This window comes from Archocentrus centrarchus, chromosome 19 (genome assembly GCF_007364275.1).
Source record: "Archocentrus centrarchus isolate MPI-CPG fArcCen1 chromosome 19, fArcCen1, whole genome shotgun sequence".
Lineage (NCBI taxonomy): Eukaryota > Metazoa > Chordata > Actinopteri > Cichliformes > Cichlidae > Archocentrus > Archocentrus centrarchus.
Window position 1 is genome coordinate 1,247,167 of NC_044364.1, and position 23,307 is coordinate 1,270,473.

At 41.9% G+C, this 23,307-nt stretch overlaps 1 protein-coding gene across 3 annotated transcripts in view; it reads right to left on the minus strand.

Annotated features, from left to right (window-relative positions):
• dnah9 (dynein, axonemal, heavy chain 9) overlaps positions 1–23,307 on the minus strand; it is a 173,357-nt gene that overhangs the window by 34,053 nt on the left and 115,997 nt on the right. For all 3 annotated transcript variants that reach the window (XM_030754457.1, XM_030754458.1, XM_030754456.1), the window contains 10 exons: positions 22,611–22,799; positions 20,773–21,008; positions 20,561–20,683; positions 16,962–17,166; positions 12,075–12,239; positions 7,949–8,089; positions 5,418–5,588; positions 5,117–5,239; positions 3,556–3,749; positions 2,331–2,479 (listed from right to left, as the gene is read on the minus strand). In XM_030754457.1, the coding sequence (XP_030610317.1) occupies positions 2,331–2,479; positions 3,556–3,749; positions 5,117–5,239; positions 5,418–5,588; positions 7,949–8,089; positions 12,075–12,239; positions 16,962–17,166; positions 20,561–20,683; positions 20,773–21,008; positions 22,611–22,799 (1,696 nt within the window). The remainder of the gene's footprint in view (positions 1–2,330; positions 2,480–3,555; positions 3,750–5,116; positions 5,240–5,417; positions 5,589–7,948; positions 8,090–12,074; positions 12,240–16,961; positions 17,167–20,560; positions 20,684–20,772; positions 21,009–22,610; positions 22,800–23,307) is intronic.

Genomic DNA, 23,307 nt, shown 5'->3' on the forward strand with positions numbered 1-23,307 from the left:
TATCTTGTATTGCAGCTTTACTGCCAGTGTATGTGTATTTTGAATAAAAAACAAAACATAAATTATAAAGACTAAGGTAAAAAAAAATATACTATATAAGTGCAGTCTATTGAACTGATCAATTTTACATTAACTGTTGATAGGCATAAAAAAAACAAACAAAAAAAAAAAACAACTAACAACAACGACAAAATTAAACCAAGAAAGAAAAATATGGCAATCTATAATAACTGAGGCTAAACATTTTAAAAGTAAAAGTGATCCTTCCATTTAGAAATCAATATTTAACATAGTACAGACCCCTCAGTATCCTGGTTGGACTTGAAGCTTTTTGGCCAAACTAGCCATGTTAGCAAGCTAAACACAATTAAACAATTTCTTCTGGATTTAATTCCCAGTGATGACCATAAAAGTCTCAAAATGAAATGACTGTCAGGTAGCAGATAGCAGACTGCTGAGCAGCAAACCCAACATGCTAAAAACTGCTGCATTTAATTTAATGTTAGCTAATACCAGTTAGCAGGTGTAGCATTGCTAACCAAGCACGCTAGTGTTGGCCTATAACTGAACAGTCTGTCCTCTTGTCCAAATGAGATATTTTCTTGCCTAAAGAAAATGGCCAAAATTCAAAGCTCAAGGCTTCAAAGTGGGACGTCTCACAAACCAGTGGGTGACATCACAGTGGCTATGTCCATTTTTTATGTACAGTCTATGGCTGAGCCCTAGTTCTTGTGTAGAACTTGCTTGGCACTAATCTTAACAACTCACCAAGAGTGATAAACTGCATTGTAATGTATTATGAGTAGTGATTTAGTTGCCCATTTATATGCATTTATGCAATCGCATAGCTTAGAAAAAATTATGAACAAGCTACATAGTTACTGGCTATGAATCTATGTAATAACTGAACAAAATGACTCAATTCCACAATATCTCCTCCTCTGGCTACAGTGCTATCCATGCCTTGGATGCAGATTAAACTAAGCATGATATTCATCAGAGTCATAATATGCATTCTACATCATAATCAGTAGACAAGTCAGCTTTATTCCCCCACTTTAAGCCTTCTGGTTAAAATTTCACTCAAATACTGCAGTTATTTCTGCCTAGTTCATTAGAAATCAAATTTGAATTCAAGAATATAGTGAGATGTTTGTTTTGGAGATATTAGTCCCCTGCAGGCCAAACAAAAATCACATCATCTGTCTAATGAAAATCTCACCAAAGCTGAATACCAATAAGAAATCCCACAGACGCAGCTATAATGGAAAAGCACCTCTTTTTCTGCTGCTGCTCATCAGCACAGCAGCAGCTGGTTACCTTTAGCTTTGATATGACTGGCTACGGTCAGAATGAGGGTGTTGATAATCAATAATCACACCCCTTACAGGCAGTTTCAGCAGGAGTGCTTTTTGGTGTGGTATTAGGAGAGGATGGGGGATTTTACCAGGGGTTTTCCAGGGTTTAGCTCCATGGTTGATTTAACCACCTGGCGCTGCCTGTAAAAATGAGGCATCTAAAATAGTCACAAATAATGCCGTGTATTAGGGCTAAAAGCAGCATTTCACCATTATGCTGAAATGGGTCTATGGTATGAATTAATCTGCTTATGAGGAAAAACTGAAACCCAAGAATGACAAATTAAACAAAAACAACTAATGATGAATTATTTTAATGCAAAAATACTGATGCACACACTTGGTTACAGGAGAAATAATGTGGAACTCTCTTTGATCCAGTAAACTGAAACAATTCCTGCAATCTGAATATTTCATAGAGCTGACTTCAAATAACCACAGGCTGAATTATTTGGCAGCCGATTCAAAAGTGTCAGGCTGTGATGATGCCAGGTCAGTACAAAAGCTTCAACTTTTGGCATATTTCTGGTAAAACAGCGCATCCTGCCACCACCCACATTATTCATAAAGGAATGTAAAGTAACTCTAAAACCAATGACATTTACTTTCTGCTGCCCCTAATACACCAGTGGTGTCATCTCACATACTTGTGACCTTTAGTATAATCCCTTCAATCTACCCAGGCCTGGTTGTGCATTGGGAGTGATGGCTGATATTACAGCAGATACACATGGCAAATGTTTTGGAGTGACTGCTGCTCTGACTGATAATCCTATGCAGCAGGAGTAAAAGTGGAAATCATGCATGCAGCTACACCTGCGCTCCATTCGCATAACTAACACAAAACACTGCATGTTCCCACAAATTAAAGAAACGAAATATTGGCAATATGTTTGCTCTGGTAAAAATCAAGGGCACACTTTTAAGCAGGATTTAAAAGCTTTTTAAACATAAAACAAGCAAGAGCCTTACCATGTTTTTCCACATCCTTCAAAGGGTCAACTCCAGGAGAGAGGATGAAGAACATGGGCGTAGCTGGACCCGACTCTTCAAAGGAGATGGCAAAGTCCAGCGATCTGCCAATCACATACTTGCTTCCCAGTTTCTCCTCTACAAAGTCTCTATAAGGGAAAATACGGCTCAGTTCTCCTCAGGACTTTATTATCTTTTGACAGCAAGCGGAATAACTTGAAGAACTGGAATTGTCTGTAGTGCAGCACATTAGACAGACAGCTGCTTAAAAACTATCAACTCCAGTCACGACTGAGCTGTCAGGGGCTCTTTTCAAGCTCTCTGGATTAAACCCTTTGGTCTCTCAAACATTATAATTTGCTCGCTTCAGTTTCAACCAAACACTGTAGTCTTAAATAAATACACATTACACATTTTTTTGTACATACACCTGGCAATATTACCTTAATTCTGTCTCTGCTAAAAGGTTTCTGAAAATACAAATTTACATATGCAGAACTGGTGGGCAACAAATGAAACACAAAGAGAAGTAGGAAGATGAGCTATAAAGTGTATACTGAGTTTTTGGCCTCTTGGGGACTGAAAACTTTGTGTATTTGCTCTACAATATGTGAATATGTTATCTCAGAGTTGAGCATTTACCACAACTCGAAGCTGTGGAGACATTTGAAGTTTTAATCCTCGTATCTTTTAGCTCTGTTTTGGTCTCCACCACGGAGGGGATCGAAAAAATGGATAACATGCTGGTCCAACTCAACCTTTTGAACCCGGATGTTGAGTGCAGGGCAGAACCAACTGTGAAACTGTGTGACACAGCAAGCTCATTAGTTAATGATCTGTCAATCTCAAGTCATTGGCCAATGACCCTGCTTTATCCTCCTTTCTGATACAAATGAGGACCACAGTTTATAAATTTAACATGATGCATTCAGTATATGAAACTGAGTTTAATGAGACCATAGAGCAATGAAGCTGAGGGACATTTACCCAGAGACTTTTATACAACAGCTGGCCATTAAAAAGAATGCAAGTTGAGGGCTCTTCCATACTGGCTTCACTTTTCAGACCTAGAAGCTACATTCATATCAAACCATTTGAAGCTCCAGCATATAAAAACAATGGTTATCTTCCAACTCTGCAACTCCAGGTGTTGCTTTATTTTTATAGGTCAGTAGGAGCTTCACAGATCACGGAGAAAAGGGTAAGAAATAACACCACTTCTTACCTGACAGCATATGTCATGCGGTCAGGCCTCAGGGCTCTCATCATGCACAGTCTCTGGAGTGAGGTTTTGCTCTTCCATTCCTGTGGGAATTTCTCTTTTTCTGGACACTCGGACTCCACAAACTTCTTCCAGCGTTTGGCTGAGCCTTCGATGTCTCTGTCCAGGTTTCTGAACTCATGCATGGAGCAAAGGGACTGGATGTTTTAGAAAAGAAGAATAATATGTTTTGTGATCGGTGATGCACACTAAAGTTTTGATCACTTCAGAGACACACAACGAACAGCAAAAAGCAAAAGGACTAACTTCGCTTGCAAAACCTGGAGAGCCAGAAAAACAGAGTGCTTATCTTTCCTCGTGCTTATATAAATAATATTTATTCAAATGGAAATGCTGAGTAAACACAATCCCTTCATAACGGGACAGGGGGTAGGGGAGCACTAAATATGCATCCCTTGCAGAACCAGTGGGGGCTTCATTGTGATGCCCCCAGCTGACAGACACCTCATTGCATCTGCGGAGCACAGCAGTGTCATGCAGAGCAGCCTCGCGTGGGTCTGCTGTCTCCTGCATTGTGTAAACTGTGAGGAGGCTGCTGAAATCTTCTCTCAGCACAGACACAGAACGCAAGGTTGTCAAGAAAAAACATTTTTTGTCACTGCTTGAAATCAACTGGAAATCAACCCCCCAACACAACCACTGAGTGAGAGGAGGTGGCTCGGCACACAGTATTTCACTGTGACTCAGTTTGTTTAATTACTACAGGTGGTTGGCAACCTCTCAGCCCCAGTGAAACGAGAAAACACTGGGTCTCGAGGGATTCCCACTCTGCTAATATCATCAGCTGGGCCGAGCAATCAGAGGATCTTATCCTCCTTTAAATCCTTCCAAATGATCATGTTTCCAATAAGAAAAATCAAGTGACAGAATTTGGTTAGCGGGGCCTCAAACATACACAGCAGGTTAGAGAAAGGCTTTCTCTAAACCCTCAGAGAGGTTTAGGTCAAGTTAATATTAAAGGCAGTACAGACTAAAATATTCATGAGCACGAGGGGCTGCAGTTAGGCTTTACTTTGCTGCCAAACTGATCTGACAAGAGAAGAAATCTCTGCTGTCTGACATCCAGCTGTGCTGCCACATCTGTTCTCTGAGAGACAACGTTACGAGTTTTCCTTCTAGTTGGAGTCTACAGTAGCAGGGTCACGGTGCAACGGAGGGTCCTGGAGTTCTGGGTGATACAGAGATTTATCTGAAAGTGTTTCTGTTGAGGAGCACCCGTGTTACTAGAAAGATGTAATATAATGTATAATCAGCAGGTTTCTCAGACATGGACTAAGCCCAGATCTCTACAGAAAAAGTTTGATTATTTTGTATCATTTTCTTGTCTTACATATATTATTTGGATATTTATGGTCTGAAAGAATCAACACATTATAATGTTTCACGTTATAGTGCTGAAGTGTTACTTTGACACCCGACATCACGTATCTCTGGTTTGCCCGGCGGCTGGTGGTGCCCCTTCACATTTCACAACAATTCAGCTCATCTCCGCCTCTTTCCGTACCTTGATCCCCCCCCAGGAGTGGTTAGATAGGAAATCCACTGGTGATGTCACACCTGGTTGGACAGGGTATCTCAGAAGGAAGTCCAGCTCTACAGGGTTTATTTCTTTATTCATCAGCAGTATCTGGGCACCAAACAAACAGGAAAGACTTTACAGTGATGTATTTTCAGAACAAAGCACATCTCCTTTCCACTTGATTAGACTCAAACAGGGCCGCTGGTCTCAGGAGAGGCCGATTCAATAGCAAGCGTGTTCTCAAAAACAAACCATGCAGAAGATGAAACTGTCTCCACCTTCCTACCTGGAAAGCGAGCTGAGCGATGTACGTGAGCTTGTCACACTCAAACAGGCCTCTGGTGGTATACTGGAAGACTGAGGAGGTGATGCTGTCAATTAGGTTGGACACCCGCTGCTTTAGACCCTCGTCTGGCTCAGCCTTCAGAACTGCTTTCTGGAAGACCACACTGAACGCCTGAGGACGCACAGGAGCAGGTACAACACTGACTCAGTGTCTGATATCCAAGTGTTAGAAGCACCAGAGTAACAATATCATCCAATAAAGCCAATGACAACCAGTAACTGGGCTGTGCTCATATTGATCTTTAAGTATAAATTAGATATCAGTCATTGTCATTTACATCTAATATGATGGATATGATCCATTGTGTTCTCAGAATGAACTGATCAATATTACTTTGGCTCTACAGGGAAAGCCCAGAGCTGTGATTGATCGGAACGTCCATGTATGTATGAATATTTTATCAATGTAAGTTTCAATGAAAAACTTTACTGGACACAGACAATTTCAGATTATTTCCAAATAAAAACAATAAATAAAACTGAAGAAAAAAATCTTGTAATGTACCTAATAACTAACTAATAAGTAGTATGTTTTCAAAGTCTGGTCATCTGTGCCGCAGAGCTCCAATTTTTCATTTCAGTTCAATTTGATTAATATAAAGCACAGCCACAAGGCCCTTTTTATTACATATATAACATATCAGGGGGAAACCCCAACATTCAGATGATCCCCTGTGAACAGGAAGAAACCTTCATGCTCATCTGCTGTTACCAGCTGGTTGGTGAGAGGAAGAAAACGAGGGGGAAAAGATACACAGAGACAAGGACAACGCACAAATTCTGAGTAAGAGTAGATAATTAATAATATGGAGTCGTAGCATATCAATACATAAGGAGTCAAAAGAGGGGAGTGGAGAAGAAGTTCTCAGTGCATTGTGGGAAGTCCCCTGGTAGCCTGAGCCTATAGCAGAATAACTAAGGGATGGTTCATGGCTCCTGGGAGGGTGCCTGTCTCCCGAACACAAACTGGGAGCTGGTTCTACTGGAGAGATGCCTGATAGCTGAAGGCTCTGCCTCCTGTTCTACTTTTGGAAACTGTAGGAACCACAAAGAAGCCTGCAGTCTGCGAGTGAAGTGCTCTACTGGGATGATAATAATGTCCAAAAACTACAAACATTAACACACAACCAACACACAAACACAACCAAATATTGCACTTATTCCTCTATTTTATATGGCAAAAATATTCAGAAGAAACCGCTTTATTATCATCCATCCATTTTCTACCGCTTATCCAATTCAGGGTCGGGGGCGTGGTGGGGCGGGGCGCTGGAGTCTATCCCAGCTGCTATAGGGTGAAAGTACTCTCTGGACAGGTCACCAGCCTGTCACAGGGCTAACACACACAGACAGCGACCGTTGGCACTCACCTTCACACCTATGGGCAATTTTGAATCCCCAAGTAATTAAAAAGAAGGGTTTTGGTATGCTAATGCTGAGTCTGTAGCTAGCTGGCTAAAGATTTAAATGATGCAGCTCATGGGGAAGATAATGGCAACTTATTTATGTTTTAATATAACATGGTCTTCACACCAAAGTGGTGCTTTTGGTTTATGTTTTTCTTGTGCTCTTTTTCCTCTTCTCTGGTGTGTGCTCCTGGCCACTGAGTATTACATTGGTGTGAAATGGTCAAACTTACTTTAGACTAATCTATGAGCAACAATAAGCGTGGTCTAACCCTACGGACATCTATGTAAAAACAGCCTCTGGAAACAGATTTACTGACATTAAGACGTCTACAAAGTAACACATTACTTTTACTTGTTGCTGATGTCAGTGTCTGTAGATCAAACCTGATAAACTCTTTACCCGAGCTGCTAAAAGAGAAAACACTGTTTACCTCCCCTTGAAAACATTTCATTGGATCTGACTTAATTGATTCCTATATCACAAATCACTCAAACATACTGAGCCGTGCAGGTATAAACAGTCAACATTCCCAGTACTGCAGGAATAGTGTGTATTCCCTTAAAATAGTGACAGACTTTTGCAGTGACTGTAAATTGACCCATTACTACAGAAACACAATAACTGTCGTCTTCTACTCTGGAATATGTGCTGTCCTTTCTGTTAATTTGGCAGAGCCACACTTAGCTCTGAGGTTGTATAAAGAACAGATATTATAATGTATTCATTCACAAGGTCAAAGGTACATAAACACTGAATGTGTTTCATTTGATTATGTTGGGAAATAAGTCGGGCTGGGGCAGCTACCTGCAGAGTCGGGAGAGATTGCAAACCATATCTCAGGCTGCCTCCTCTCAGCACTCGCCGGCTGACAATATGAAAGACATTATGCTCTACATAACCACATTAGGGAGCCACAAACACAATAAAAGCAGGGCAAAGAGCATAAAACACAGTGTGCAAATGGAAGAAGGAAGGAAGCGATAGAGGAGTGAGTGTAAAGAGGGGCCTCGCTGGGGGCCCGTGACACAGGTAGGTAACACAGTGGGTCAATAGACAGGCTACCTTGAGAGAGAACTGATACATGGGGTGGATTTTATTGAGGTCGTTCATTATGAAGTACAATAAGGAAGCCCGTGCTGCTGCTGGTCGGAAGTGCTCTCGAGCCTCATTGATTTTGGTCTCTGTCACCTTGGCTTCTTTTACCTGCAGTAAAGAAGTGCAAACAGAATCACACTCATAAACAGCAGAATAAATCAACACAGATATGCATATACTCAAGGTCCATCAATCAGTTAATGATGAACTTGTGCACGATCTAATAAAACAGCCTCCAGTGAAGTGCAGACCTGTTCCAATTTCACGCTTCCAGTCAAAATGTCCTCGCTGTGTGGAACATGACAATCGTGCTGCTTTTTTTTTCTTAAATAACCAGAAAATGCCTGAAAATTATGTTTAAGAATGAACATCTGCAAAGGCTGCGCCGAGGAGGCGCACACACATCAAAATAGAGCTTTTCAAGAAATGCTCAAAACCAGCTCTCCTCTGGAGGACGTGACATGTGATCTTATACTCTGACCACGAGAAAGAGAAACAAAGCAGGGCAATCAGAGCAATGGCAGTATAGCAATACTTATACTGACTTATGGCAATACTTTACTGCACTTTACATTTCATTTAGGATGCCATCAGAAATAAACTGCACTGTTTTGTAATTACCTGATACATATTTGATAATTACAGGGTACAGATTTATGAGTTAATGATTCTCTCCTGACCATTCTAGGATTTAAAAACAAAAGATTGTTACACAGACAAATCATGTGACCAAGGCCAGTAATTCATAATAAATCTATTTCAAAAGGAACTACAGAAAAATGTTTCTTCTGACAGATGTAAAAACAGCCCAGTATTTTCAGGAAAGGCAGTAATTACATGAATTTCTGCTAAACTTGAACTTTCACAAGTTGTGATGCAAAAGTGTGAGAGGCCATGTTGGATTATCACAATCAAGCTTTAACACAAGCATTATACCGAGTGCATATGTGCTTTAATGTGTTGGTATTATTGATAACAAATGAGAATATTTAAGAAAAAAGAAAACACAAAACTCCTGAAGTTTTTGGACCATGATGCTATTTTTGTAGCTTTGCCTCGTACACCACAGTGATTTGGAAATCAGGCGATCGATTTGAGACTGAAGTGCAAAGGACTATAAATAGTCCCTGATTTTCAGAGGCTAAAAAGTAATTGGACCAACTAACATCATTTTGAATACAAGGATTGTTTTTAATACTTGAAATAAATGAACAAATGAAACTTCTTTGTAATCAATGACTGCCTTAAATCTATAACCTACAGACATCACAAAATGCTGCATATCCTCTACAGCTGCATCAGTTGGTAGATGTGTTCAAGGAACCAGGTGGAATGCAAGTAAGACCAAGAGCACCGGAGGTGGATTGAAGCTGTTCTGCTGTGGTGTAGACAGGAAAAAAAATGAGTAGCTGTAATCTTGAAGGGCAGAATATGTGGACAGTGTGGATAATGTGGAGGTGAAGAGGCAGGATCATGAGTTTGAAGCTGGAAATCGAAGGGGTGATGTTGAATGTTGTCAGTGCATATGCCCCACAGGTCGGATGTTGGAAGAGAAAAAGGAAGTCCGGAGTAAGCTGGATGAAGTGGTAGAGAGCGTTCCCAGTGGGGAGGGATTGGTTTTTGGAGTAGACTTCAGTGGACGTGTACTGTAGGTGAAGGGAACAGAGGAGATGAGGAGGTGTAGGGCAGGTATGATGTTTAGGAGAGAAATGCAGAAGGACAGATGGTAGTGGTTTCTGTCAGAAGGATGGAAATTGCTGTGGTGAACATGTACTTTAAGAAGAGGGAGGAACAACGGCATCATATAAGAGTGGAGGAAGGTACACTCAGGTGGACTACCTCTTATGCAGAAAGACAGAAGACTGCAAGGTGGTAGCATGGGAAAATGTAGGTAGGTAGCCTTGGATGGTAGTCTGTAGGATGGCTGTGGTAAATGGGCTGGTTCTTATATAACATTTTTCTACTTGAGCATTCAAAGCCCTTTATACACCATGTCTTCATTCACCCAAGAACTTTTTCCCTACACTTCTTCATTTAAGTGCTTTCTATCTAACATTCACACACATTCACACTCCAATGAGCACATCAGGAGCAACTTGCAACTTGCAAGATGGTGTCTGGTGTATCTTGTGGACAGAGGAAAGAGGGCCAGAAAACTCGGTGGTAGAATGAGGAAATGCAGGAAAGTATTCAAAGGAAGAGGTTAGCAAAGAGGGAGATGAAGAAAGTAGATGGGAGTACTGGGAGGCTAGGTGTACAGCAAAGAGTGAAGTGGCAAAGACAAGGAAAAGGCTTAGAGTGAGTTGATGTGAGGCTGAACTCTAAGGAAGGAGGAAAGGACTTGTATTGATTGGAGAGACTGAGCTGGAAAGGATGTGCAGCAGGTTAGGGTGATTAAGGATACAGATGGAAACGTGCTGACAAGTGACTGTATTGAGAAGATGGAAGGAGAACTCTGGGGAACTGATGAATGTAGAAAATGAGACAGAGAGGAGGATGGATGGAGGACAGTTGGTGAATCAGGAAGTGCAGAGGATTAGTTAAGAGGACGTGAGCGCAGCTATGAAAAGAATAAGGAATGGAAAGGTGGTTGTACAGATGACACACCTGTGGATGTATGGCCATGTCTGGGAGAGGGGGGGTAGACTTTTTGACCTGATTGTTTAACACAATCATGGAGAGTGAGAGGATGTCCGAGGAATGGAGAAGAAGTGTAACGGGGTGATGTGCAGAGCTGCAGTAACTACAGAGGGATGAAGCTGATGAGCCACACCGTGAAGAAATGAGAAAGAGCTGCTGAAGCTGGGTTAAGGAGAGAGGTGACGATCAGTGAGCAGCAGCATGGCTGCATGCCCAGAGAGAGCACTGCAGATGCAATTCAGTTTTATTAGTATAGCACCAAATCCCAACAACAGTCAGCCTCAATGCATTAATAATAACGAATGATTAAATGCAGAGTGGTGTATAAACAGAGTGAAAAGAGGTGAATGAAAAGAAACACTCAGTGCATCATGGGAACCCTGCAGCAGCCTGAGGCTATAGCAGCATAACTAAGAGATGGTTCAGGGTCACCTGATCCAGCCCTAACTATAAGCTTGATCATAAAGGAAAGTTTTAAGCCTAATCTTAAAAACAGAGAGGGTGTCTGTCTCCTGAATCCAAGCTGGGAGCTGGTTCCACAGAAGAGGGGCCTGAAAGCTGAAGGCTCTGCCTCCCATTTTACTCTTAAGTATCCTAGGAACCACAAGTAAGCCAGCAGTCTGAGAGTGAAGTGCTCTGTTGGGGTGATATGGGACTATGAGGTCTTTGAGATAAGATGCCAAGAGAAGAGCTGTGGTACTGCATGAGAAGTCAGGAGTGGCAGAGAAGTATGTGAGGGTGGTGCAGGACATGCATGAGGAGAGTGAGACAGTGGTGAGGTGTGTGGTAGGAGTGACAGATGGGGTCAAGGTGGGGGTGATTTGTGACAGGAGGAAGAGCAAAAGGGAAGGTTTACCAGACGGTAGTGAGACCTGCTAGGGTGTATGGTTGGATGGCAGTGACAAAAAGACAGGAGGCTGAGGTGGAGGTGGCAGAGTCAAAGACGTTAAAATTTTCATTAGGAGTGACCAGGATGGACAAGATTAGAAAGTTAGAGAGGCAAAGTTAAGCTGGTGCAGAGGAGGGATAGTGGATATACTGGACAAAGGATGATGAAGATGGAGCTGCCAGGCAGGAGGAAAAGCGGAAGACCACACATGAAGTTTGTGGATGTAGTGAAGGAGGACACGCAGAGAGTTGGTCTGACAGAGGAGGGTGCGGGGGTGAGATGGAGGCAGATTATGGACTGTGGTGACCCCTAAAAGGGAGAAGCTGAAAGAAGAAAACTGGCTGAGCAGATTTACCCCAATGACAGCGTCCCAGGATGTCTGGCATTTGGTGGGTTACATACTGCTGTTATACTACACTGTACTAGAACTTATACTGTGATGATCCACGTTACATGCAGTATAACAGTTTCTGCTCATATCTGTGTCCACTATAGGAAGCTCATTCACGCCAGTGCTCATTTGAAGGCTGTGCTGTAGGAGAAGAGATGATAAAAGCCAAAAACCTTCTGCTCTATCTCAGCTGCCGTGCGCTTGGTTGTCTCCAAGTTCTCCACCAGCTCCGTGTCGCTGAGGAAGTTTCCTGAAGCTGAAGACAAACGCGACAGCAAATTGTCCTCCAGCGTCTTCAGAGTGATCTTAAAGCCGTTCTGCTGCTTCGTCAGGTCACACTTCAAAAAAAGAAAAAGAAAAGCACCTTAAAGACAGAACTAATCAATACGGTCTGCATCAGTTATCTGGACACATGAATGTGAACTCTGGCATGGATTAACCAGCTTCCAATTGGCTGCTGACATCAAACTCGTGCAGTCACCGAACCCTTGGTGTGATGAGGCCGATTTGAGTACGAGGGGAGGGCGCTTTGATGCAGAACTACACACACACACACACACACACACACACACACACACACACACACACACACACACACACACACACACACACACACACACACACCTTTTCCAAATCATCTTTTATGAGACACTGTTTTCAGTTATGAACTGATGCTGGCATCATGCAGAATATGCACACACACACACACAGCTCAGTATTGATGGGGTCGACTCAAACCTCCCCACATGGATTAGAGCAGCCCGTCTTTCAGTTCAGCAGGTTTTTTGTCTTTGTTCCAGCTGAAAAACCAAAAGTACCTGAGAGAAACTTTCACTTTTTTCAAAGCCCCGTGTTTTAGAGGCACTGGGAGACGGGGCACAGTTACTCTCTTTATTGCTTCATCCTGCCCTGTCCTTCATTATAGTCTGTTGCAGCTCCTTGTTTCTGCCCGATAATGACTTTGCTTTATTGAAGTTTTCCTTAATAGAAGCCTCTGCGACCTCTGAATTGTTGTAATTATGGGAGGATGGGCTGTTGTGAGATTCACCTATTCGGAGCGTTGTCAGTGACTGATAATAGCAAAGGGGTTTTTCTGAGTGGCGTGATCCCTGAAAGACGGCTGGTAATAAGTTTCTGGCAGTGCTGTTTCTGCCCACGTGTAATCACAGAGGCTGCTGATGGGGAGGGGGTGGGGAGGGGGGCTGTTCCTCCTCCCTGTGGCAAAACTCTCCCATGACAAATACATACTTAGCTCAGATCGTGCCAGGGGAGCGGATAGTTTAAGAGATCACACTGCTTAATTGTTCTCTTTATGACAGCATTTCCTCTTGCTGTGATGAGAGGTATTTTACACCATTGTTAAAACTAATTGAGCCTCTGCTTTATTGAATCCCACATGCTTTGAATTTTGTGTTATTACCGACTCTGTAGTAGAAAAGTTGCACACACAGAAAAAAAAAAGTGAATCATTTTAAGGAAAAACCTGATGTGTAGGCTCGAAAAAGAGAGCAAAAAGCTGAGAATGGGTTTGAGTGGTGGACATTTAACCAGAGATATTTGCCTGAGTGAGTCAGCTGTGACCTTCTGCTTGCCTGCACTCGGTGCTCTTGAGGGGAAAAGCTATCCACACTAAAACATTCCCAACTGGATCCAGTAATGAGTCAGTTTTTAACGATTAGCTTTCCTCTGGCACATTGTACTTGTAATTACCCTTGCTTTGGAAAAACAAACAATTAACCAGTCAGCAGAACACCCTAATTGGGATTAAAATGAGATATTACATCTATCATTTTTTTTTAGGCAAATGATTAGCGAGTGCCATGATGCAGCCCTGTTAAGGTAATTTGGGAAGTGGAGCATTTTAGCTCTCATTAATGCCGAAAGCCCTGCGCCGGAGCAAATACGCACATATGCACACAAACACACTTGCATGGGCTCAGGGAGGACCAGATGAGGTAGTTATTGTGGTAAAAGGTTGTAGACTTATCCCCCTGTGCACTCTCCAAAAAGGCAACTTGACATTTTAAGCTCCTTAGCTCCATCTTTGGCTTTGGTTAAATGAGAGCACTTTCGCCCAGCAGTCATCGTACGGATCAGCAGCAACACTAACCTCATTAAAGGTATAATGGCACAGAGACATTCCAAGAATATAAACAGGTACAGCCTATTTGCACTCCCTCATCAATCTGATGATTGTTATCACTTCAGCTTGTTTACTGACAACAAAGAGCCATTCAGCACTTCATTCTGCCGGCCATGTTTTGATACGAGGCAGCCCCCCCTCCCACACTCACCGCCACCCACCTTCAACTTTCAGTGTTAATTAAAATGATAAGTGAGCTCCAGATCTTGTTTTTTTTTATTTTTGTCATCCTCCAATCTCAGTGAAATGCTAATTAAACACGCTTCATTAAATCAAATTTTACTTCTTCTTCACTGGAGTTTGCTGAGGGGACATAAGGCTTAAAATAACTCTGCCATTTTGGCCTTTTTAACTCCTCTATCCCCGCCTTCATTTATTAAAAATGCTGATCTGACTTTTGATGAAAGCCTACAGGTTAGAGTAAAGTGCCGCCTACAGAGGCCCGACACAAACAGCACACCTGCAGAAACCATCAAAATGCAAATAGGACTGTGTTAGAGCAAATCTGCCTCACCCATGAACAGCGTTCCCACAGTGTCTTCCACTGTGATCTCCTGGAGACACTGCCATCAGCAAGACGTACTCTCAGCAAGGAGGAGTTTCTAATTTCCCCCCTCAACTAACAACAGCTACATTTAACGAACAGTGGAAGTGTGTCAATGTGTCGCTGTCACCATCAACCAATCCATTTCAAGCAGCTGATAGGCACTTTAGTTTGGATCAAGTGAATTTTGGGTTCAATCTAAATAACTTCATTCATCCTGTACTGTGGATATTGTAACTATGAGCTGCTCATTACTTCTCAAAAGTTGTCTACAGAGCTGCCAGGAACTTGCAGTAAATTGCACACTGTGCTGAGTACTGAGCTGGACAGCTGGAGCTTCTGATCAGCAGAGTGGAACTGCAGTTTTCCAATCCTCCCTGCCCGAAACAGACGGCCCACAGAACAAAGCCAGCCACTTACATTAAAAAGGAAAACACACCTTACAACATCCTCCATCTGCATCCCGCTTGATTTTGGAGACATGTGAACATAAATGAGGCTACCAAAGTCAGGATAATAAAAGCTCAACATTTGTTAAGGATAGCATCAAGACACGATTACATAATTCCTGAAGTTTGATGATAAACAGCAGCGTGTCACAGGAACAGTAACCAGGGTGACTGCAACACAATAGTAAATTAGCACAAGTTAGTGCTTCAAAAGTTAATTTTTGATTGAGGATCAACGGCTTTATTGAGCGATGCTTCAAGGAACAATCGACAGCAATCTGATACAAATACTTCTGATGCTGCCCGATTTAAGATGCTGGCAATCTGAGTTCATAAAAGCATTGTTGTTGTGAGATCACAGCAGCGTTTCCAGCAGTTTTATTTCTTTCTTTTCTCACTTTTTGTTTGGGTAAAAAGAATAAAGGCGATGTCATAAGCTGATTACTGCTCTGTGATCTGTTCAGAATTTCTCAGTGTTCGCAAACAATTAAAGGTGACAGTCTGCACCTTTTGTTTAGGATCACTGAACAGTGTAATAGACTCAATGTGATGTTCTCTATGTGATAAAATAACTGTCAGAGTCAAAGGGGGCCACATATCTTTTTTTACATATAGCAAACACATCAAATGACTGTATGCAATAAAAGGGTTAGCTTGTAGTCACAACTCTGCAGCTTGGGTGCATCAACACTTTAAAATCAGTCCTTGTATTTCAGAGTATCCGATTCAGAAACTTTTTTTTCTTCTCAGAAAAGCTTTTAATCTGGAAATGCCAGATTTTCCCCATCCTGTGTTTGGGAACCAGCCTTTATTCATGTTGACCACACACTTCACTACTATCAGAGACCAGGTGTTTAACTGATGACTGCTTTCTATTTGAGGAAATGATCAACAAGCAACCGTTTGCTGACATGTTGTGGGAATGAAATCGGTCTAAATGACATATACTGCTGCTTTAGCCTTTGCTGTGTGGCCCTGTTATCAGAGAAGGATAATGGGAGCTGCACGCTCGTGTAGAAGATTAGGAAATGAGTGAATGTGCAGCGTGCATATGCGACAGCTTGCACACTGTCACAAGAAGCTGCTGAACAGAGCATGAGTAAACAGTGCAATGATACAGCAAAGATTGATTTCTGCATTTAAAATGAACTGTTTCAATATTATTTGTGCTCTCTGAGCAATATGCAGATTTCTCTAATTTGGGAATTAGCTATGGGCAAATGTTTGTGTCACATTAATTTAATCAGTTCCCCTAAGAAAGCACTCTTGGACACAGCTAAGAAACTGTGAACCATTTAAGGTAAATGAAATCCTGACTGAAAATGGATGTTAATATTCATATAATCTAAAAACACTATTTAATGTGTGTTTAAAATAGTTTCATTAAAATGACTTCATGCTCACACACACCCCATGTGAAAGCACAGGCACCCATGTGCAGATTCACAGGCGTGCAGGGTCCCAGTCTTGATAAGTGAGGCATCCTAAACCTCATAATTATCCCACATCCACCAGCCATTAATCAAAGATGCTAGCTGATTGTTTGAGACTCAAAGAGCCCGGACCCTGTGATGTTTAAAGACAGACAGTCTCCCCTCGCTGACGGGAAGCGTTAAAGATGGATAATGACGTGCAGGAGTGTTACGTGCAGCTCCTGGCGGCCCCCGACTCCTCTGACTGTGTCTTTTAATTACATCGGCACAGAAAAGATGTTAGGAGAGAAACTCAAAGAGTCCGATGTGGAATGCTTGTTTGTTCTCTGATAACACCTGAACAGTGTGACAGATGCTCCTTTCATGTCTGCTCAGGTTCACTTTTACATTCCCGTAACATATCGGATGAAAACGGATCTGTCAAAACTGCTCTTTGTCGTTAAATAGCTGCAGCAGGTAGCGTTCCTCCTTGCCTGAACCGACGTTCTCACCTTCAGCTGTTCCAAATCCGGTCTCTCCATGCTGACCACAGCAGTCAGCAGCTGGTCCTCCAGACCGTCTCTGGTCACTGTGAAATTTATCAAGGTGCACTGGGCCTGCAGCTCTGGCTGATAATGAGGGCTGGCGAGCTTGGTGTGTAAGATGAGACGGAAACTGGGATTGTACTCGCACTCCTTGTCGCCGATCTTTATGTACCTGTTTGTAGAAATCAGGAACAGAAACTTTTGATCAGTGCGGTAAAGAGTCTGAACTCGTGCGTATAACAGAAGCAGACACTGTCATTAATAAAGTGCTCTGATCATCTGCTTTTTCTACCTGAAATATGTTCACCCAAATACCTGCTGTAACCAGGAGATTTTTTTAATGAGAAGCTGTAGTAACAGCTTTGTGTGAGCGTAATAGATTTTGACAACCTCAAACCAACTGTTTCTCCTTAAAGAAATATATTTTAAAAATATTTCAGATAAACATTTCAGAAAACTGCCACACTGTAGTTTTTAACAGCTGCTATTTAAACTGGAAAAATTGTTGGGGACACATCTGGTGCTCTAGTGAGCATTCATTTTCAGTATTATATATTCTGTGGACCTCCATATGTATTTAACGGTGGCTGAGCCACACAGTTTGGATGGGGTGGCTGGGCTGAGACCATTACTTTCATTGGGGTGTCACAAAAACTGACTTCCTGTTATTTTTTTCACAGTAGTTCCCTCACTCTTTTACTGGCTTATTCAGGCATGAGGAGGTATACCACAAGCACCATATCATAAGCCTTTTTTTAACTATCAACTTAATAAACCTAAATCTCAAATCACTGTTTAAATTAATCCTAAAGTTCCTTCATAATTGTGTGTGAAACACTTTTTGTTTCTGGGTAATGGTACACATGTATATATACAGTATATCTACTCAAGTGTTTCTACTAAAGCAAAGTTTGAAAAGAATAACATTTTCTTTTGGTTACATAGTGATTTTGTTGATAAAGCTCATAAGTAAATTACAATTTAAATGTAATGAACTTAAACATATTTAACTTCATTTGAAATGTCTCAGCGTGGAAACCACAGAAATAGCATAATGGCTCATCTGAAAAGAGCTACTAGAAAAATAGCGGTTACTGGATGGTTGCTCTTAACATCCACATTGCTGTGATTTGGTGCAAAATAAATAAAATTTAATTTAATTTCAGCCCGTGATAGCCTTGGGCACCCATTAGTGCCACTTCTGGTGAACACTCGTTGTGTCCTTGGGCAAGAAACTTAAACCACATTGCCTAACGGTAGCGCCGGTCTCTGGCTACATGACCGCAGATGCTCGTCTCTGGATGAGTGATCTGGAACGATCATTTTGTTGTGTGCCTGCGCACAATGACAGTGAGTTGAATCTAACATCTAATAAAGTCTGAAACAAACTCTCTCTTTTATTAAGAAAACACTAACATTTTATTTTTTTTCATGTCTTCGGTGAATGGGAAATATACTGCTCCAAGGAATTAATGGAACACTGAAAACACATCGGATCTCAATGGGGAAATATTGCTGGATATCTACACTGATATGGACTGGGTAATGTGTTAGGAACATAAAGACGTCACATTGTTTGATGGAAAATGATCAACCTACAGAGGTTTGAATTCAAAGACACCCTGAAAATCAAAGATGATGCAGCAGCTGGAATTTCATTGCAGCAACTCAAAATGGTCCTCAGTAGTTTGTGTGGCCCCCATCTATACATGCCTGACAACATGGGGGCATGCTACTAATGAGACGACAAATGGTGTCCTGGGGGGTGCAACCTGGTGGCATCACATGGACCAAACATAACATCTCAGAGGTGTTCTACTGGGATTAGGTCAGGCAAGTATGGGGGGCAGTCAATGCTATCAATTCCTTCATCCTCCAGGAACTGCCTGCATACTCTCTTCACATGAGGCCGGGCATTGTCGTACACCAGGAAGAACCCAGGACCCACTGCACCAGCGTGGGGTCTGACAGTGGGTCCTGATACCTGTTGCCTACCCTGCAGAGGTCTGTGTGTCCCTCCATGGATATGCCTCCCAGACCATCACTGACCCACCACCAAACCGGTCATGCTGAACGATGTTACAGGCAGCAGAACGTTCTCCACGGCTTCTCCAGAACCTTTCACATCTGTCACATGTTCTCAGGGTGAACCTGCTCTCATCTTTGAAAAGCACAGAGTGCCAGTGTAGACTGGCCAGTTCTGGTATTCTATGGTAAATGCCAATCAGGCTCCACGGTGCCGGGTAGTGAGCACAGCACCCACTAGAGGACGTTGGGCCCTCAGGCCGCCCTCATGAAGTCTGTTTCTGATTGTTTGCTCAGATACATTCACACCAGTGGCTGCTGGAGGTCATTTTTGTAGCTCTGCAGTGCTCATCCTGTTCCTCCTTGCACAAAGGAGCAGATCCTGGTCCTGCTGATGGGTTAAGGACCTTCTCCGGCCCTGTCCAGCTCTCCTACAGTAACTGTCTGTCTCCTGGAGTCTCCTCCATGCTCTGAGACTGTGCTGGGAGACACAGCAAACCTTCTGCCAATGGCACGTATTGATGTGCCATCCTGGAGCAGTTGGACTACCTGTGCAGCCTCTGTAGGGTCCAGGTATGGCCTCATGCTACCAGCAGTGACTCTGACCCTAGCCAAATGCAGAACTAGTGAAAACCAGTCAGAAAAGATGAGGAGGGAAAAATGTGAGTGTCCTCCACCTGTAAACCATTCCTGTTTGGTGAACACCAAAGCAGCTGAAACTGATTAATAACCCCTCTAATACTTACTGACCACATCAGTATCACAGAGGTTTCAGTGACTGATGCTGAACTTAAAAAGTGTTTCTTTAAATTTTTGAGCAGTGTATATATTTAGTGTATGCATTTGTTGTTTCCTTATATCTCGGGGTATCTACCATTTAATTCAACTGCCTGTTAATTTATTTGGTATTTATAGTAGATATTGTAAATGGCTCTTAATCCAGGGCTCGATTCTGAAAGAGATGTTTATAGTTGTCATAACAAAGCCAATGATTTGCCAGAAGCTGCAGTCTAACTGCTGCTTTAAGCTGGCTCTAACAAAGTCAGTAACTAAAGGTTTGGTCACACATGTTCAGCATGTGGTTGTACAAAGACACACAAACACATTTAATACATACATACATACAAACAATGGATGACAGATGCACTTTGCTAAGCTTGTTAGTCAGAGATAAAGTTAGCTGATATCTCCTTTTGTTTTAATATGATCACATCCAGTTTACAATAAAAAGGGTTTCTATACATTTGGTCACTGATTACACTTATTATCAACATATTATTTTATATAATCCATTTTGCTGAACTGTGAACTGTGCATGTTTGCATATAGTAAAGGTGACTTGAAAAGACACAGATGGTCACTGACCAGGCTGGATATTTGCATAAGTGTTAAAGAAGACTGATGAGTCTCTGATTTAAACCAAATCAAAGAAAATATCAATAGGAATGATCCTCTGCCATCACCTGTTCTTCACCTTTCAGTGCACTGCTTCAGACAGTCAGTGCTACAAGTATCAGGGCACCTTTCATTAGGAGCCTTACCTCCCCTTCTTGATGGTTTCTCTGCCAAGCAGAGGTCCAAGAACAGGGTCCAGCGTTTCCTCCAAGTTCTCTATTAGAACCACATCACCTGCTGCCAGCGCTCTCTCTATGGCATCCAGGTACCTTTAAGGAAAACACAGCAGGAATCTGTTGAAATTCTGGCTCTTATATGTCCACAAAAACAGGGCTGCAGTCCACTATGAGCATCTTACCCTCGCTGTCCGATGCGGATGACTTGCAGGCTTTCACCATATTTGTTTTTGATCCACTTGATGCCCTGCAGCTGGGGGTCCACCATGAGGGGCCAGCGCTGACACGAAGTGAGAATGGTAGCATTCTCACTGGACATCCTGTCAGCCGGCAGCCCCTCATTCTGCCATGTAGCAATGTCGGCATCATCAGTCAGCAGAGTCAAAGGGTCCAGGTCAGGGGTCACTGGGATAGGAACCTTACACATGACATTGGATGAAATGTTTCAATTCTCCTTCATCAGAGTGACGAGTGATAGAAAGGTCACAGAAATGGTGCGTTACTAAAAAGGAGAAGATAAACTTTTCCTCTAGTGGTTTATGTTCACTCTCAAAAGTCTCCATCATTATTGTGTCCTCCACGTGGAGCAGGACCACATGCTGGGGATGGTAAATCCTCTTTAACAGTCCATCATTAATAAATCATTAATGATGGACTGTTAAACAGCCAGGTCTCTCTTGAAAAAGAGATTTTTAATCTCAGTGAGACCTTTACCTGGATAAATAAAGGAACAGCCTAAATACTAAAAAAATAATTAATGTAAAAATATTCAGTGAAGGTCTGTGAACCATCAGTGAACATTATTTGGATTAGCTGTTATAAAGATGAAACTCAGTTCCTAGTCAGAATTTTCTAACTCAGAAAGTCAGAGAAGCTCCACCACTGTTGGTACTGCAACGCTACTGAAAGCACAAAAAACAGATATTGTGTTGCATTGATTGTTATGAATGAATGCCTCCACCTTGCTAGGGCGCAAAACAAAGCCTGCTTTTATCATTGCTACTGGGATCCAGTGACATCCCAGCTCTGACAGCTCTGACCCTTGTGAGGCAAAAGGAACACAGCAAGAATCACAAAAACTCAAGATCAAAATTCATGTTGGGTTCCATTAAGTTTGGTTTTTGTCCTCCATTACCATTTACTCTCACGTTCCCTTGCTGTTTGGTTTAGCCACCAAAACTACTCAGTTAAGCTTAAGTAATGCGATGGTCTGGGTTAAAATATGCCTTTTAATCCTGCACCTCAAAAACTACCCAGTACCCAGTGCATCTAAATGTGATGCTAAAGGGTCCTGATCAAAAGTTGATATACAAGTACCTGAACCCTAACCCTGAGACCATCTCTCATCAGGACACCGTGTCTGTATCTCTGAGATGCTGGAGGCTTTGACAGAACAGCAGTGTTCAACATATAAAATGTAACTGCAATTGTTGTTGTATCCTATCAGCTATAATAAGGTTTATTTGTCACATGCACAGTTATACACGTACAATGCACAGTGAAACGTATTTTGTACCTGCAGCCAAAAATAAGGAGTAAAAATATATAAATAATAAAAATAAGTAATTCACACTGTACAGAATATAATAATTTACACTGTGCAATAATAGTGCAGTAATATATAACCTAATTCAATATATAATTCTTAAAACTAATGACCAGCTGTAGCTATTGATTAGTAAATATTAATCTCTTAAATGTGTTTAACAATTTACTCGTTACAGTAATAACCATTTTATAATCTATTTGCAAAGTTGTTTATTTTATAAAGTGTTTCCCACAAAAACAAACAGAGGATTTCTGTGTTTCCGCTGCAGGTACAGCAGGAGTAAGACAAAAAGCACCAAAGTCATTTCAGTCAGATTTACAAGTAAATGAAGTAAACTGGAAATATGAAGTGTATCAAATGTTGTCTTTAAGGTCAGTGCTCTGTACTGACAATTTAAAACATGCACCACAAACCCATATTAACAGCCACAGTTCAGGGATTATCCACGTGCTAAATTCATAGTGAACCTACCTTCAGCTGACTGAGATACGGCCTCCACGTGTTGTCCATAAGCTGGACCCTGTAGCGTTTGGTAAAGTATCCTAGGTAGGAGATGAAGGTGGTGATGAGGAGAACGTCCCCACACAGAGTCCTTTCCTGCTTCTTGAGGTTTTCCACGGCCTCCGCCCAGCGAACATTCTCTGATGCTAGACCACCTACCTGAAGACGGGAAACACCAGGAGAACACTTTTATCAACTCTCTGCTTGTGCACCAACACTTCGACTTTTTACTGTATCAATGATCCAGTGTCCCTCCAGGGATCAATAAAGTTCACCTTAATATCTTATCTCCTCTAAACGTGAGAGGCTGCACACTCTGAGACAGACTCAGTGCACATCACAGAGGCACTGTGCACCGCCATTATGGACTGACAACGAGCACAGCCTCACGTCCGTTTGTTGCTTCTGTCAGGTGTTTTAGAAGCTTTCTTTGAATAATTTACATTATCATAATGGCACTGTCAACATTCATCTTTCCATTCTGCTGCTGTAAGCAGGAGATTTACACACCGATAGACGATTGCATGATTTGTTTGTATTTGTGAATATATGTGCACCCAAAGGCAGAGACAACCACACTAACAAGCAGGAATTAAAAACAATATATATATGTGGGTAAACAGTTCCAAGACAAAGATATTAATCTAAGTCACAATTATAGACAAAC